This window comes from Capricornis sumatraensis, chromosome 1 (assembly GCF_032405125.1).
Source record: "Capricornis sumatraensis isolate serow.1 chromosome 1, serow.2, whole genome shotgun sequence".
Classification (NCBI taxonomy): Eukaryota; Metazoa; Chordata; class Mammalia; order Artiodactyla; family Bovidae; genus Capricornis; species Capricornis sumatraensis.
In genome coordinates, this window is record NC_091069.1 from 91,257,100 (window position 1) to 91,275,328 (window position 18,229).

Consider the following 18,229-nt stretch of genomic DNA (forward strand, 5'->3'; position numbering starts at 1 on the left):
CAAGATAAAAAATTTAGAAATTCCTTTCATCAAACATTCTACTACCTGAAAGGACATCTGATAAATCAATTTCATCAGACTGGACACCAACGCTGCTGTTGTGCACATTTTTACAGGAAGAGCCACTCATCTCCAGATCAAAGAGGACTGGATCGAACGGTGAGCTGTACAGTCCGTACCTGAAAGGCAAAGCAAAGCCTAGCGATTCTCCTGTCAGTCACCTAATTAGCAAAGCATCTATCTACGCAGCTTTGGGATGTCCCTGGTGGCTCAGACGGTAAAGCGTTTGCCTACAATGCGGGAGACCTGGGTTCAGTCCCTGGGTCAGGAAGATCTCCTGGAGAAGGAAATGGCAAGCCACTCCAGTATTCCTGCCCGGAAAATTCCATGGACGGAGGAGCCTGGTAGGCTAGAGTCCATGGGGTCGGAAAGAATCGGACACAACTGAGAGACTTCACTTCAAAAGCAGTTTTTACACAGGGCAGAAGGAGACACTAATCACATTTAACTCAAATTCACTGAACTTGAACTGTGTTCCCTGCAAACCTATGCTCCAAAAGATATAGTTCAGAGACTCAATAAATGTGATTTCAATTAAGCTGGTAACTAATGAACCAAGACTGAACCTTCATCAGTAGACTGAATCAAAAAAAGAGGCTTTCAAGCACCCTTCTCTTGCCTGAATGACACTGACTCAGCAGAAGATACAAAGGTTTTCAGTAACATATCATCAAAATCAAGATTTCTAATCAATAAAGATGATTATAAAAGTGACTGCTTTAAATAATAGAACATGCTACTTCAAAATAACTCAAATCTAACCTTATTTAATCTAACCATATTTATTTCATTATGTTTAAGGTTTAGAAAATCAAATGGCACATAAAGAATACTAGTTAAGGGCAATAAGTGATTAACACAATTTCACCTTACAAAGTTTTAACAACGAAGAATCAAAGTACCTTAAGTGTTTTTTCCCACTAGCAAGAAACACCTCTTATAAATAATTTTAATATAATTAGCCCTCCAACTATCATCTCCAGGACTTCCAAAGTTGTTAAAGGGAATTATTCTCAGAGAAAATAGAGGGGGAAAAAAATCTTAAGCAAATATATATCATAACAATTCTGTGCAAAGGTAGTACCATATCCAGAAAGGCCCATCATTAGTCATTTCATAAGTTAAAATACCTTGTCTGAAGCAAAGCCTCCATTGGTGTTAACCTGTCCTGTAACTGCCTGGACACAGCAGTAAGCAGAGACGCACAGGCAGTGCTGCACCCAGCCAAATCGTCGTCTTTGACATAATTCAGTAAGACAAAATACCAATAGACAGAACCTGAAAACAACAACAGCAAATCAAGGCTTCTTTCCCTCATTTCTCCTTCACAAAGAAAACTTCAAATTTTACATTTATGAGTATGTCCTCTTTTCCTAGTACGATTTTCTGGAAAGAAAATCTATAAGGGCAGATTACAAAGAAGGACTAACTCCCTGGAAGACTCTAAGAGGATGGTGACAAAGAATCGCATTATATTTTTTGAGAAGTGTACAAAGTCAACCTAGTCATTTAGGTTTTCAATAAAATGAGATGATTCTAAGGGACATTTTAGAATAGACAGAAGAGTGAAGATGTCAGATCCTTCAAACAATCTTTCCTAAAATACTCTTTCTCTGTATTAAAAATTTCAAAAACAACAGATGGCAATGAGCTACAAATAACATACTTTAGCAAGTGAATGAAATGTAGTCATTCTATATTGCCAGTTAGATATAGACCAAAGGTGATCTTATAAGGTGTTCACGACGATGTATTTTAACTCTTTTATAAAACTTGAGATATCTGAATACTAAGTATACCCCATAATTTAAGCACCCAACCTCTAACACTATCTTCAAGAAATTGTTCTAAACACCAGAAACTATCACAGTGAGTAACCAAAACATTCTACTCTATGTAACAAAGGAGTTTATAGTTTTAGTCAATATATATTCAAAGTAAATATAAAGGGATTCTTTGTCTTAATTAAGATACTGATAAAATAACCATTTATTGGGCTTCCCAGGTGGCACAGTGGTAAAGTATTTACCTGCCAATGCAGGAGACACAAGAGACGCGGGTTCAGTTTCTCAGCTGGGAAGATCCCCTGGAGTAGGAAATGACAACCCACCCCAGTATTCTTGCCTGGAAAATTCCATGGACAGAGGAGCCTGGCAGGCCACAGTCCGTGGGGTCGCAAAGTGACCATGGGGACCCAACGGTGCAGCAGCAGCAACAATTTATCAACTAACTTTAAGCAAGGTTTTTTTCTGGTACACCACAAAGGTCAAATTCTTGTGGAATATGAGATAACTTTTTGAATGGATTGGTTATTTATGAAATAAAAGACTGTGAGAAATGTCTTCCAAATAAATAAATAAATAAATAAATAACACTAGGTAAAGGGCAAAGCAGTAGCCCTTCATAGTAAATTCCTACCTGATAACTACATTCATTCTTGAATGGCATTTCCACAGTTTTTAGGTGCTGTAAAAAAAAAAAAACTCACTGGTCCCTTTCAGAAAATTCCAATATGCCACAGACCCTACCATTCATACACAATATGTGTATGGACCATTTAACTAATTTATGACATCTCTCTGGTACTTACAGATGTTTTAGTTTGTAACATCTGATCTACCATCACTAAACAACCAAACAACTCAATTATTATAAGGAACTCCACAAAATGTATGAATTGAGATGACCTGATTATTTACTTAAATCTCCCACTAACTTTGTCCTAAAAATATTATCAAAAAGAGTATCTGCCTATCCAATCACTATTTAAAACCCCTTAAAAAACAGATAAGCTACAGAGAAAAATAAGACTAATTGAGAAAAAACTAAAGTTACTAAACAATCTCAAACATACTGTGAAATAATTCCTAAAGTTAGAGTTATTTATGACTGAACAAGTTTCACATACCACCAGTTGCTGCTGCGGGTAAAAATGACATATTATCAAGTAAGGCCTTCAACAGAACAGATCCAAATCCAGGTTGACATGGGTCGCACTTGCCATTACTGAAAAAAATTTTTAAAGAAAAAGTTTAAATACATTACTCAAGGTAATTAATTCTAAACATGTTGTATTATTCAATCTTTAAATGGGTTCATACAGACTGAAAAAAACCTGCCTCAAAGCCCTGTAAATGTGCAGAAAGATAGTAGGGACTGACTGTAGTAAGGGTCTTTATAACTGTTTTCTTATGCGATAAACCACTCTTTTTTTCAAAACCCAAAAGAGCTAAAAAGCAGGTACAGTCAATACAGACTATTAATTTCAAACATTTCCTAAATAGTTTCAGGGTTTAGAGAAAATGACCTGCACAATGCTACAAGTAAGTCTGGGTAAACTGACATAACTGGTAATAAAGGCCTCTGTGAAGAATCCAAAGACAATCAGGGATAGTGGGAGTGAAAGTCAGGGAAGAGTTCCCCTTACCAAACTCCCCCAAATCTTCTAATAAGCAGAGAAGCCCAGTTGAATACTTTTATTACTAGATTTAATGTGACATTTTGCCCAAAAAAACCCAATTTTTTTTCCTAGGATCTCAATAATCCTCAAAAATCCACTTACGTTATACATATATTTAACAAGAACCAAATGACCCTAGACACAAGGTATCACCTGCCAAACTACAGGAGCACCTACAAAGTATATTTTTGACTTAAAAATCACCAACCTGATGCACAACGCTAGAAATCGAGCACATTTGTGGGCTATGCTTCGTCCTGCCTCAAAGAAGCAAACACGTACAATGTCTGAAAGACAGTTTCGTGTTTTTGAAAGCAGGCTTTCATTTCCTCCCTTTGAGCTGCAAAACAATAGCAGGCGTTTAGGCTCATGCTGAACTTCCAATCATAACATCCAAAGGGCAATCTGTGGTAAATAAAATCTTATTAACCTTCCAGGTCCATTCGAATGTACTCCAGCTAACCAACAAAGAATATCTAACACAAGACTCTGGGCATGTTCTGTGATTTGGCCATCATCTGCTTTTCTACACAAAGTGTTGAGAAGCTTCTCATGAAATTCTGAAAACTGCAACATGGCACATCGCTGCACTCTACAAAAAAAAAAAAATATATATATATATATATATGCATATACACATACACACACATATACATAAATACATTAATAATCAAAAGAGAAATATAAAGCTATTTCAACCTGGTTGGACATCAAATATTTCATCTGGAATCATGAATATTACAATTAAAAACAAAGAACTTCTGAAAATTACCTAGCACTATATGAACACCAAGGATGAACCAATAAAGTAAAAATACATACCATCAAGGACATAAGTGCTTAAGAGAAATGAAAAGCAAATAAAAATTTTCAAGTAAAAGTTAGGATTTTAAAATTTTGTGGATATTGATATATTTACTGGAAAGTCTTCCTTTATACTTCTATTACTTAAGAACAGTAGAAGAAAATGAGGTTACCTTTCCTTAGAAACTGAAGTTTTCTTAAATCTTCGGATGGTAACTGAGACTTCTTGAAGTAAGTCACAACCCCGGAGGTTTTCAGATTTACGGGTGCCACTTGTATTTTCATTTTTAACATTAGAGGATTTTTCCTGAACATGCCAAAGTAAGTAATTGAATGAACAAATGAAACAAAAAGTTATTTACCATTAAAGTTTATAAATAAAAGAATATAACAACTATGACTACCAAAACATAAATCTCAAACTAAAATGATAGCTTTTACCCTCATATTCAGTAAATGACTAATTTACTCCACTGTTATAAAATTGTTATAAAATTATAGTGGAAGAGACATAGTCACTGCATAAAGGCAATAGCCCAGTGAATAAAGATTATCAAGCCAAAGTCTTGAGTCTCAGTCCCAGCTACTGGTCTATGAGCTAAGCCAGCTCCCCAGTCTCTAACATTCCCTCACTTAAAATATGAAAAAATGGAGGTAATAGCACCTGCTCTGCCTACCTCAGAGTTATTTCGGGGCTTAATCAGATAAAGTACACAGAAGTTCTTGAAAAATTGGAAGACCTATACAAATATAAGATGGCTGGTGTTACTGATATTTCTATTGTTGCTTATGGATAATGATGATAGAGAAGCAAAATCTCTAGTGCTCAAGAAAGTCCAAGATTAAATAAGTACAAAGAAACCGCATGATATACAGCTAGTTGTAGAAAATGAACATGAATTTTATGATATACCTCTGAAATCAATTCTCAACTTACTTCTCTTTCTGCAGCCTCCCAAATGTTTATAAAAAAAGTGGTGTGTTACCAGTAAAGGGCACAGAAACGAATTCTTACCCACAAGGAAATAAGCATTATGGTCAAAAATAATTATTAAGGCAAGTGCCTGCTAACAATTACTCCCCAATGAATATACTTTATAAAAGAAAGACAGCTTAAAGTTAATGTAAATATTTTCTCCTTCATTATATGTTTTTAACTTGCTGCAGAGAAAAACTATAAACAAACCAAGTTATCTATTAAAACAAATCAATTATGGGCCATGCTACTTCCAAGAGTGTATCAAATCTCAACTATAACGTTTAAAACAGCATGTAACAGTTTACAAATTCTGTAAAGTGATTATCCTTCAATTAAAAAATAAGTAAATAAATAAAACCAGCATGTTACAGTTTAAAATGATAATGTTTCATACCTTGCCTGCTGCAACTTTTGCCAAGAGTGAAGCAAGTGAATATCCCTTGTTACTCTGGTGTTTTAGGGATGGAAGTCTTACTACAGGACGTATACCACCATTACAGATCTCATCTGTTCCTCTTTCATTCACTGCCTTGACATGGATCAAAAATGAACGATATTTTCCTCCTGCCATACCTAGAGGAGTGGTGGAGAATGGGATAAATTATTCAATCACAAAAATGCAAAACTGCTTTTTGTGTTCATAGAGCAAGCTAAATAATTAACTCCACAGAAAGAAAAATACACTTGGCCAGGATTTTCAAATTATACTGCTTGCATATAATATGGCTAAATAACCTTCATGTATATTGGCAGCAAACGAACAAAAAGCACAGCGGTTATATGAACAGCATAATATAGAAAGTTTTGACACCTGGCATGTTTTATCCCAAAGAAGTTATTCATTTCAACCACAGAAATTTTGTGAACTATAGAAAAAACAGAAAACACTGTCACCGAAGCGCCGCCCAAAATAATGATCTATCATTATGTGTAACCATCCAGTCCTTTTATGCATGTACGCACACACATACACACGTGCATGCATACACACATAGCATTATAGTATTACACACTTAAAAAAGCACAGGCTTTGGAGCTACTATCTGGGTCAGATATGGTTCTGCCATTTTATTAGCCATGTGACAAATTAAACTCTCCATGGTCCAGTTTCTTCAAAAGTGAGTAAAAATAATAATAGTACCTACCTCAAAGGTAATTAAAACACTTATAACTGCATGGCAAAAGGAAGCACTCAATAAATATTAGTTATTATCACTGGTTTATGTTTTATGTATTTTAACTAAGTTGAAATCATACCATACAATATATATGTGAAATTAGTTGCAAAAATACCCTCAAACATACCCATGAGCAACCCATAAGCTGCTGCCTAAGCAGGTATGAAATCCTTCTGTGATTACAAAAGCTACTTCTGTTGTTTGCTGCTGACCTGCCTGACTACTGTTTGGCAGTGCAGTGTTGTATTCTTCTTACTGCTGCACTAGTCTAGGTTCTAAAATGTCTTAAGACCCTCCTTTTCAGTTTTCTTTTTCTACATGTCTTTGGCCCACATCATCCTTTTACACATACACAAAAATTTAGCAATCTTTTTCTCCAGCTCAAAGTTCAAGGAATTTGAAGAGAATAGTCACTTCTACTAAATTCTAGGAAAACTAACACCTTTCCATTATTGAGACTTTTGAAACACATATTATATAATCTATCCCCAATTTTGTCAATCTCATGGACAGAGGAGCCTGGTGGGCTACAGTCCATGGGGTCACAAAGAGTCGGATGCGACTGAGCAACTCACACACACATACACAATTTTGTCAAAGCCAACATTTTAATTTTCATATAAGATTTTAAGTTTCATTCACATCCTCATTTAACACAACTAACTTACACTTCCAGCAATATGAGAGATGTTATTATACAGTTATTACACAGTTTTGCTCTCCACTATAACCTAGTATGTAACCTAACAAATCACAGGGTCTCATAAACTTAATTGAATGAAATGAAAAAGATGTAGTCAAGGAGTACAATCAAGCTTGTGTACATACTGCGCCTGTAACTAAAGGGAAGTGTGTGAATGGGGACAAACATTATAAAGGGAATGCAGACAAATTAAAACAGTTGTTATTTAGGTGGTCTGATATTTTCTTGGTTTATAGAAGGATCTCCACAGCCTTCTCACCTCCAAGTTTACTTTAATGATCGAGGTGTCTCACTTGGATTTTATAATTCACCCGTGAGATATAAAGGTGACATAAATGTCTTACTACTGCAATATCTAATATCTTATAGACATAAGATATAAAATATACATTGTAACTTGTGTTTTAGACACATCATTATATCTAATACTTTCAAAACTCCTCTATAAAAAACCCTTAAGAAAAGATATTATAACAACATACAACAAACACCCTGAAAACACAGGACTAAACTGATGGAAAAGGCAAACATGCCATAACATAATGTTTGGTTATTTGGAAGAATTCTGTATAACATGCTAAATCATACTACATTCATATTCTTTGTGCTTTTTCAAAAAGCACTGAGACCCTCAAGACACAGAACGTAGATCTTAGAGTTTCACATAACAATAGTCACATATGATAGGAAATTACCTCAGCTACCATGAAACTGATGGAATCATTCAAGAAAAGTCCCCCCAAAAAAGGTATCTTATTTTTCTGAAATCAGGTTATTTTTTTAAAAATCTACTTTTACAACTGTGGGACTATTTATTCTGCTTTTGTAAAACATGTTACTTCACCTTTAACCAGTTTGGGACTTGTTAACGTCAACATCCCAGCATGCCCCGACAGATCAAGGCCACTAGCAAGCCATACTGGCCCACAGAGAATGTCTTCTTTATGATCTTCTAAAAACGGACATAATCTAAGACCTAAAAAGAAAAATACACATTTTTCTTTTAAATTAGTGTGTTATTTATAATGTAGTATTTAATAAGCAAATATCCATCCCATTTACATATAACAGCACCACACAAAATTCCATACTTAGAATGTGTTCAAATAAAATTTGCTATCATGCTAAGGAACTATAATCATTATCTGATATATTAAGCTGTTTTTCATTCCCATATTATCTACATTCACCTTGATTTTCAACAACAACAAAAAAAATTATAAAACCACGACATGATCTCAAATCTCAAGATATTAAAAAACAAAAACGCAAGCATTAGCACAGCTGTGTTCACTAAGATGAGCTGAAAATTAAAGCGTATGGCTGAAGCAGAATTATAGGTTATTTTTAATTGTGTTCTTAAAACCATGTTTTTGCAAGCCATAAAGAAATCTTTGCCCAGTAGGATGCATTTGGATCACTACTCCTTTTACTGTCATGGACAACAGCTCTGTAATTTAACTCACACTGTGATTCCTCTACATCCATGTGCTGCATTTCTTCATTCAAATCAACCAGGGACGGTTTCCCATTTTGTTCCACTTCAATGTTAAGAGCTGGAGACAAAGGAAAGGTGATCTGCCTATCTACTGCTGTTTCTAGAGGATAAAAATATTAGTAAACTTAATGTTGCTTAACATCAATGATCTATGTGCCTAAAATTCTAAAATTCTCCATTAAATTGGGAACTACAGTGATTTTTAAAATGGTTTTTAGAGGAGGAAGAAAATTAGATTCAAGTGTTTTATACTCTCTTCTCTCTTTTAAAGGTGGTAAAATATTCACCTGAAGAAATAATCTGCTAGCCACTAAACCAAGAATTCTTACCCTAGGCTATATAGTACACCACCTGCAGAGTTTTAAAAATATCAGTACCTAAGTCCTACACCAATTAAATCTGAATCTGTCATGATTCAAAATTATACACACACACACATACACACAAACACACACATATATACACACAAACACATATATATACACAAACACATACATACATATTTATAAAATAGGAAATTATTCAGGTTTCAATGTTTTTGTTCCTGGTGTGAAATAGACTTTTACTCTGAAATTATCTCTAGCCTCTTAAATTAACCTATTAAGATGAAAACACTGAGAAATAACGTCTAGTTCCAAATATGTCAAGTATGTATAATCTATTTTAATAACTCAATATATCAAATTCTGAGCTAGTAAGAAAGATAAATAAAGATGAATATATTTCTGGCATTACATTCTGAATTTTACTAATAACCTTAAAAGAATATATGCATTCCATAACAAAGTTCTTTTTACAAACAAGTCTTCTCACAAAGAGAAATGAATAAGTCCAGTAATGCTACAAGTGAAACTAACTCACAAAGGAACTAACTGCCTAAAATCATAATTAAATTACTCAAGTTTATGCAATTCTGAACAACAGAGTTACTGAAAAGTTCTTCAGTGTTCTCTGGATAAACTTCTCTAAATAGAACCACAAAAAGCAGAGAAAGAAAAGAGCACAGGGGTGTGGGAGCAAGAAGGGATGTCAAAACTAGATAACCAAATTGAAAATTAGTCTTTTTAAGAAACCAAAATCTTCAAATTTTGATCCATTCTTACCATTGACTTTCCCTAAGCCTGGAGCTTTATTTTTCAGCAATGTCACTTGTATCTGTGGAATATTGGTGATGTTTGAGTTCAAAACAAATTTGAAGTCCACATGTCCAACCATACAAGCTTTAGGCAAAACCAATTCAAATACATGTTCATCCCAGCTGTTGCTGTCAAATAAGGGAGAAAATGATAGAGTGAAATCTTTCTTTAGCTGTAACCATCTTATTACTTATATTACCTTTCTCTGATGTGCCAACAAAACCGAATGCTTCTCAATGGGATTAGGGGAGAAGACAAGCAGTTCTACTGAGAACCATACCTGCCTTGGGCACTGTACACTCCAAAAAGCCCTTGTTCCTCTAAGTGTGAACTACTGTGCATCAGAATTATGTGCAGACTTATGGGCCCACCCTGATTCTAAGAGTGGGGTCACAGAAATTTAATTTTAAAGTAAGAACATTTTGTATTTCTTATACATGTCCATCCTCTGATTTTAAATTCTGTATACATGCTGAAAAGTAAAACTCCTCCACTAAATTTCAGATTCAAATCCAAATGCCTACTAGGTATCTCAAACTTAACATAAATAACCCAAAACTACTTGGTAACCAACTCTAAAAGCTGTAAAAAGAAATTCCATTTTTTAATGAGCTCAGTCCAAAACTTTAGTCATCCTTAACAATTCTCACTCACACCAGACGCTCAGTACATCAGCCTATACGATTCCTTCTACCTCCAAGCTGTATCTGACCACTATTCTCACTGCCTCTGTCAATTATCATCATGGTCCAATTCACCATCACCACCACCATGATTATCTGAATTACCACAACAGCGTTCAAGTTAGAATTCTTGCTCCTGCCTCTTCCCTCTAGTACACACACCACAACCACTCATATACTATCAACACAGCAGTCGGTATATCCTTTTAATACATAAATTATATCGCATCACTCCTATATTCAAAACTAACACCTTCCCATCTCACTCAATGTAAAAGTCTCACTGTAGCCTATAAAGACATTTATGATCTAGCTACAAACTATTTCCTTTGATCTTACTTCCTATCACTCTCCTCCATGTTCACTGCACTTAACCAGTAGCCTCCATGCTCCTCCTAAAATTCATAACATATACTCCTCAGGATCTCTGTACTTTCTATTGTCTCCAAATTAATGTCCTCATGGAAGCCTTTCTGAGACCCCTTATATAAAAATATCACACACATTTTCTCTCACACAGAGATGCACACCCAACAACTCTATTGCCATTCTGTTTTAATGTGTTTCAAAGCTTTTATTACTATATGACATAGTAAATAGCTGTCTTAACAGCCTGTCTATCACCACTAGAATGTAAATTTCCTAAGAGCCATTTTACTAGTACCTTCCACAGTACCTGCACAACTGGGAGATTGGGATTAACATGCACACACTACTATGTAACTATATACCACAGGGAACTCTACTCAATACTCTGTAATGTCCTACATGGGAAAAGAATCTTAAAAAAGAGTGGGTGTATTTATAACTGATTCACTCTGCTGTACAGCTGAAACAACACAACACTGTAACCCAACTACACTTCAATAGAAAAAAAAATTTTTTTAAGGGAACCCATATTAACAACAACAAAAAAAGAAGTACCTATACAAAACAAACATTTAAATATTTAGTCACACAATCTACATGTCTATTTAACAAACTAACTGGAAGGATGGATTACTCTCAGCATTTTATCCTACAACTAAGAATAAGCATACAGGAATTTCTAGGCTTCCTCGATGGTTCAGTGGTAAAGCAGGAGGCTCTGGTTCCATTCCTAATCAACGAAGATCCCACCAGGCCATGGAGCAACTAAATCCATGCATCAAAACTATTGAACCTGTAACCTAAAGTTTGGGAATCACAATTACTGAGACCATGTACCACAACTACAGATGCCCACACACCCTCAAGTCCATACACCACAACAAGAAAAGCAATCGCAATGAGAAGCCCACACACTGCAAATACAGAGTAGCCCCTACCGGCAACTAGAAAGTCCACGCAGCAACGAAGACCCAGCACAGCCAAAAATAAATATTTTTTTTAAAAAAGAATGGCGGATTCATGTTGATGTATGGCAAAACCAATACAGTATTGTAAAGTAAAATAAATAAATAAATAGAATAAAAAATAAAAATAAAAAAAGAATATAGGAATTTCTAAAACCAAGGTGACAAATAAAACTGTTAATATGCAAAAGTTAACAGAAACAGTAACATATAATCATAATTCTATGTTGTCACTATAAGATGAACTTAAGTTCTAAAACTAAGCTGAATGTTTTACCTGTCAGTCTGTAGTTTCCAAGTTCTAGTATGCTGAGCAGCATCCCCATGGTGCTGCTGATGCAGATGCTGAGGATGCCTCCTTTGCTGCTGTTCTTGTTGCACCTCCACCCAGCATGGTGGAACAGTAGCTGAAAACCGTGGAGTCAAAGTTTCAAAGCGGGTTAGCTCCACTAGAGATGTCAAGATGTCAACGGTGAATGGCTGGTCCACCAATAAATCAACTCCTTAATAACAATGAATGCAGAGTTTGAAATTGGTTTTAAAAGAAAGAAATTTTAATCCATGTTTTTGTCTAGTCAATCACAACACTTCCCAAATAGCTTAAGTTAATACTATAGGCTAAAGTAACTAGCACTCAGTCCATACAGACATAAGAAAAATCCACCTCAAATATTTTAAATTATAGAAAGGGAACTCTTTATTGGAGAAACCCAAGATCAACCTGAGAAGGGCCCTGACTGAGATTCAATGAGCTCCAGATTGACAAGGGCAACAAAAGGAGTGGTGCTGAAGTGTAAGTCCGGACTGACATCAATCATTAACTTTTACACTTTGTTATTTACAAAACAAAATGTTAAACATCTGCAAGCACACAATACCTGCTCTTTTTTACTCTATTAAAAAATAATTTTTAAAAAAACCAAAGCTATACTGATGGCAAAAAAACACAAACCAAAAACTCAAAGCAGTATTTTTTCCACTTCTAGGGTACTTGAGAATACCATGTATACACACCAGTATTGTAAGAGTAACAACCTGATTCAGAGAGATAAGTTTGCTTTTACAAATATATGTATTCACATTTTTGAAAAGGCTAACATACAACAAAGCTGAAAAACTTGTTTCAATTAACAACCACAAAAAAATTTAAAGACTAAAATATGAAATCTGATAAATTTAGAATAGTTTCACAAAGAAAGTTTACATTTAGTTCTATAAAATTACTATAAGTGTACTTCAAACTATGTTTTTCCTCAAAGCTTCAGTCCAACTCAGTTCAGTTCAGTCGCTCTGTCATGTCCGACTCTTTGCGACCCCACAGACTGCAGCTCACCAGGCCTCCCTGTCCATCACCAACTCCCAGAGTTTACTCAAACTCATGTCCATTGAGTTGGTGATGCCATCCAACCACCTCATTCTCTGTCATCCCCTTCTCCTCCTGCCCTCAATCTTTCCCAGCATCAGTGTCTTTTCAAATGAGTCAGCTCTTCACATCAGGTGGCCAAAGTACTGGAGTTTCAGCTTCAACATCAGTCCTTCTAATGAATATTCAGGACTGATTTCCTTTAGGATAGACTGGTTGGATCTCCTTGCAGTCCAAGGGACTCTCAAGAGTCTTCTCCAACATCACAGTTCAAAAACAAAGGGCTTTTTAAAAAGCCCTCAAAGCTTAGGGCTTTTAAAAATATGATTGAAATTATTAATATTGTTTGCAAACATTTAACAGCATATCAGTGCTCCTTTACATTATTTACGTGTTTATAACCTAATTCATCTTTACTAAAGAGTACTTTATGGACTTTATATGAAAATTATTATACCAATATCCCATAAAATATGAAAACATCCAGTATGTTAGCTTTTTAAACCAACTTGTATAGTCAATCAAGACAAGTAAGTCCAATTATACATAGCAAGAGACATGAGTCACTTTATCTCAACAGAGGATAATCTTGCCTCCCAAGGGCCATATGGATGGAGGCAATTGTGTCTACTACTGGAATCGAGTAGGTAGAAGCTACATATACAGCTAATACAGCACTAGACAGGCCTCCCGCCACAAAGAATTATCTAGTCCGAAATGTCAATAGTGCTGAGAATGAGAAATCCTGAAATAAGGTAGTGAAGATTGCTACATATTACACAAGTAATCACTAAAATTAAGATTTATTATACCAGTAATCACTCAAAGTTTGCCTTTAGTGCAAAGAAGAATGATCAAATACCTAAATGTACAAATTCAAAAAGAAGAAATAAAAATTTTATGTGTCATTTTTGTTTGGAATACATTTGAGTTTAAACACATTTTTCATTAAAGATTCATTAAATTTCTTTTAAATGCTAGGTTTCTTTTAATAGTTAGGTTGGGGAATAAAGTGTGGTAAGTGCCAAGGATAAAATATATCAGCACTTGGAAGTACAAAAGGACCATGGTATAGGGCAAGGGCAGGGAAAGAGAGCTTAGTAACAAATGAAGAGCATGAAACGGAATACACTTTAGAAATCTCAGAACGTTTCCAATAACCGGAGGTTGAGAAGAAGACCAGTTATTAGTCCACAGAGCAAGTAAAGATTTTTAAGCAGGAGTAACAATGCTGACATATCATCTTTTGAAAAACAAGTTCAAGGGGCAGTATAGAAGGTGGATGGGAGAAAAGGCAAGCAAACAAAACCAAACCTATCTAAAAGTTCACAATGGGGTGATGAGGGTCTGAAAATATCACCCTAAGGAAAGGATAGTTTTTCAGCATTTTATTCCAGGAGCAATTACTATTAGCCATTCCAATCACTTTACACTTACTTGGTGAATTCTTCACTCTTTCATATTGTTTTGTTCCATCCTAACTAGACTAAGAGCTTCTTAAACAACCAAAATCATGTTGTTACCTCTTAGGTGACTTTACCAAAACTCACCAACTTACCACAGGTTGAGAACCATTTCTTATTTTAATTTTTACAACATTTTCCAACTATTGAAAACAGAGTGATAAATAATATACAAAAACAAGTCTGATAAAAGAATATCAACAAGCAAATGAACTCTCAAAGTAACCAAGAATTGACTACAAAAAATGAAATAATGTTTTAGATTATAAAAGAGTGATTCAGAACTTTGAACATCACAAGAATTTGCATTTTTTATAAATCATTTTCAAAACTTAATATCATACCTGAAATGCCAGGACTTGAAGGATTTGATAAAGGTTTGGAACCTTCTGAAGACGGTTCTATTCCTTTAGAAAGAGATCCATCCACTAGTATGTCAGCTTCATCAATATCATCACAGGTTCCTCCAATTTGGAGAAAATGAAGCTCACCACCTACAGTATAGTAAAATTTCATCAACACAGGTATATGAAAAATAGGTAAACAGACAAGCACTTGCTACTTAGTTAAGAAACTTAATTTATTCTAACACCACTTAAAAGGCAGAAAAAGAGAGCTACTAAAGTGATACATCTCCAACAACTTAGGAATCAAATTGTCAAGGAATTACAATTTCATATGTGAAAATAGTTATTTATGTAGTACTTACATGCGTAAGACATTATTTTAAATGCTTAATTCATTTAGTCTTCACAAATAACCTTAAGTAGGGGGTATTATTGTGGCCACTTTAGAGATGAGAAAACTGATGCACTAGCTATACCAGAATCCACATCCCACTCTATTAATCACAGCAGTAGCAAAACTAAACAACAATTCTTCCTAATTTTTTGAAGCATTCACAGTAAAATGAAACCAAATCAAATTTCTATTTTTCATATTTCTACTCCAGAAAAAAAATGGAAAGTGAGCTTAACAAAATATTTAAGAAATAAACATAAGTAAATAAAATAATTGGAGATTTACTTCCAGCATGACAAAACAAGATAAGTCTTACTCTTATAAGCAATTATAAGATTGAACAAAACTGTCATTTAAACAGAGTGAGTCAAATGATGAAAACCAGATTTGCTACTAGTATCACAGGGACTCAGTGATTTGGAAAGCTTGTCTGCCTAAGGTGACTCAATGGTGAAAAGAAACCGATCAACTTTGCTATCTGAAGCCAGCATTCTGTGTGGGGCAAGCAAAACAACAGAACTAACCAGGGATTTAACAGAGTTACAAAAAGTGAAACACAGGGGGCTTGGTAAACATCTCAAATATTCCACACTGATCAGAGGTTGCACAGAGGTGCCACAAAGACCAAAGGGGGCCCAAGTCATCAACACATTCCCTGTCTACTAAGCCCCAATGCTTATGCAGAAAAGACCTGAAAGGGCACAAGAGAAAATAAAAATAAACAAAACAAAAGCCAGGGCACACTTGAACACAACCTTGCCAATAAAGGTATCTGGTCACAATCAATTATCAAAATCTTTAGCTGAACAATAAACTATGTGGACAGACAGGTAACAAATAAGAAACAAGTCTTAAAAATAAAAACCAGTGGAGAAAACAATGAAAGAGACATCAGTGGCTGCAAAAGAAACAGACTTCACAGATTTAGTCCAGGTGGGCTACCAAACAATCACATAACAACAATTTCCAAATGGGGGTTAAATCAGAATTCAGCGGTTCTACTACGTTATTTAAAATGTCCAGTATTAAACTGAAAATTATGAAACAGTGACCCATGTTCAAGAAAAACAAAAGCAATGAGAAATATCTCTGAGCATCCAGATTTCGATTTAGCAGACAAATACTTCAAAGAAGCTGTTGTAAATATTTTAAATAATAAAAGGATATCAGGTATAGAGAATTCAAAAAATGAATGGTAAAAATGAATCAACAAATCATCTCAACAAATTAGCAGAAATTATTTTAAAAGAACAAAAGGCAATTCTTAGAATTGAAAAGTAACTAAAATGAAAAGTTTGCTAGAGACTCAATGCAGATTTGAGATGACAGAAGGAATCAGTGAAATAAAAACAGATCAACAGTTGCACGTTACATATGAAAATTGGTAAGAGTAAATCCTCATCAAAAAATAACAACAGATCAAAAAGAAGTAACAACAGAATGATATGTGCAGGAACAATCAATAATTTTACACACAGCATCATTCTTCAAAAATGAATATGAAATAGAAACATTTCCAAATAAACAAAGACTGAGTTTTCTGCTAGCAGACCAGCCTTACCATAAGTACTAACGAAAGTCTTTCCAGATGAGATGAAGGCAACACAAAATTCACAAGAAAAAAACAAAATGCCAAAAGAAGGTGAACATATTTTTTTCTCATTTAACTTTTTTAAAAGATAAAGACCATATAAAATAACATTTTTTGGTTGGATTTATAACTCATCTAAATGTAATATATAAGACAACAGTAGCACAAAGCTGGGAGAGAGAAAAATCAGAGTAAAGTTTCTATATTTTACTAGATTTAAGCTAGCATTACTCTGAAGTAGACTGTGATAATCCAATAAGAAGATCATTTCAAGAAAAGGTATTAAAAAACAGAATCAACACAAGCACCAGTGACATCACACCAAAGGACAGAATAGGAAGTAATTGGTAGGAAGCTCTAGAGGTCAGTAGTACCATCAATGCAACTACGGAACTAGAAAGAATGAATGGAGGACTTCCCTGGGGTCCAGTGGTTAAGACTCTGTACTTCCACTGCAGGGAGCATGGGTTCAACCCCTGATTGGGGAACTAAGATCCCACATCCCACATGCTGTGCAAAAGAAGTTAATTTATAGCATTAATTGTAGGTTTTAATCAACAGGCTCAATGTTTCTCCATGAGAAAACTTTTATGTGATTTGAATATACTTACAAGATAGTGTCAAATCCATTTGATTTACAGTTTACAGTGCTTTTAAAACTCTACTTTATGGATTGTTATTCGAACATTTTAAAACAACTTTTTTGTCCTCTTTATTGCTATTAGTCTCATCTTTTCAAATGCATCTTGATCAATCAATCCTTAAGCAACTGGGGAATAATTTTTAAAGCAATTAACTTCCCATGTTTTCTCTTGTCCTCAATTCATCTAAATTCCATCATAATCGTGATCACTTCCTTACTGTCATTGTCTAAACTCCACGAGAACACTGATCTATTTTATAATTTAAATGTTATTTCTCCTCTGAATCGCCAAAACCGTATCTCATCAAAAATTCAAATCATTAAACTTTGATTGCACTTGTGAAAACTACTAGTATCTTATGACTACATGCCCTGGCAACAGGTCACTCAGATTCCAAAACGACTTCCATTTCGAATGGCCTACAGCAAGCTAAACTGTTTTCATTTTTTTAAATCTTTCAGATGAAAATATACCAAAAAGTTCAAAGTATAAAATTTCAATAAAAGCAGGGTCTCCTACTTTTATTATATTCTGGCAATTTAATGTAGCTTAAGCACACCTGGACAGGTCTGAACACTAACTCTGTCATTTA

General features: G+C 34.7%; 1 protein-coding gene across 2 annotated transcripts in view; it reads right to left on the reverse strand.

The window, feature by feature from the left end:
* Positions 1 to 18,229, reverse strand: part of BIRC6 (baculoviral IAP repeat containing 6) — a 209,743-nt gene that overhangs the window by 136,608 nt on the left and 54,906 nt on the right. Inside the window, exons 11-22 of one of the 2 annotated variants that reach the window (XM_068979018.1) lie at positions 15,006 to 15,155; positions 12,113 to 12,338; positions 9,786 to 9,946; positions 8,651 to 8,740; positions 8,029 to 8,160; positions 5,698 to 5,876; positions 4,498 to 4,631; positions 3,951 to 4,112; positions 3,729 to 3,860; positions 2,969 to 3,066; positions 1,191 to 1,338; positions 46 to 179 (exon numbers count right to left, since the gene is read on the reverse strand). In XM_068979018.1, coding sequence (XP_068835119.1) covers positions 46 to 179; positions 1,191 to 1,338; positions 2,969 to 3,066; positions 3,729 to 3,860; positions 3,951 to 4,112; positions 4,498 to 4,631; positions 5,698 to 5,876; positions 8,029 to 8,160; positions 8,651 to 8,740; positions 9,786 to 9,946; positions 12,113 to 12,338; positions 15,006 to 15,155 — 1,746 coding nt within the window. Of the gene's footprint in view, positions 1 to 45; positions 180 to 1,190; positions 1,339 to 2,968; positions 3,067 to 3,728; positions 3,861 to 3,950; positions 4,113 to 4,497; positions 4,632 to 5,697; positions 5,877 to 8,028; positions 8,161 to 8,650; positions 8,783 to 9,785; positions 9,947 to 12,112; positions 12,339 to 15,005; positions 15,156 to 18,229 lie in introns of both variants that reach the window. The other variant, XM_068979011.1, reaches the window with a different exon arrangement.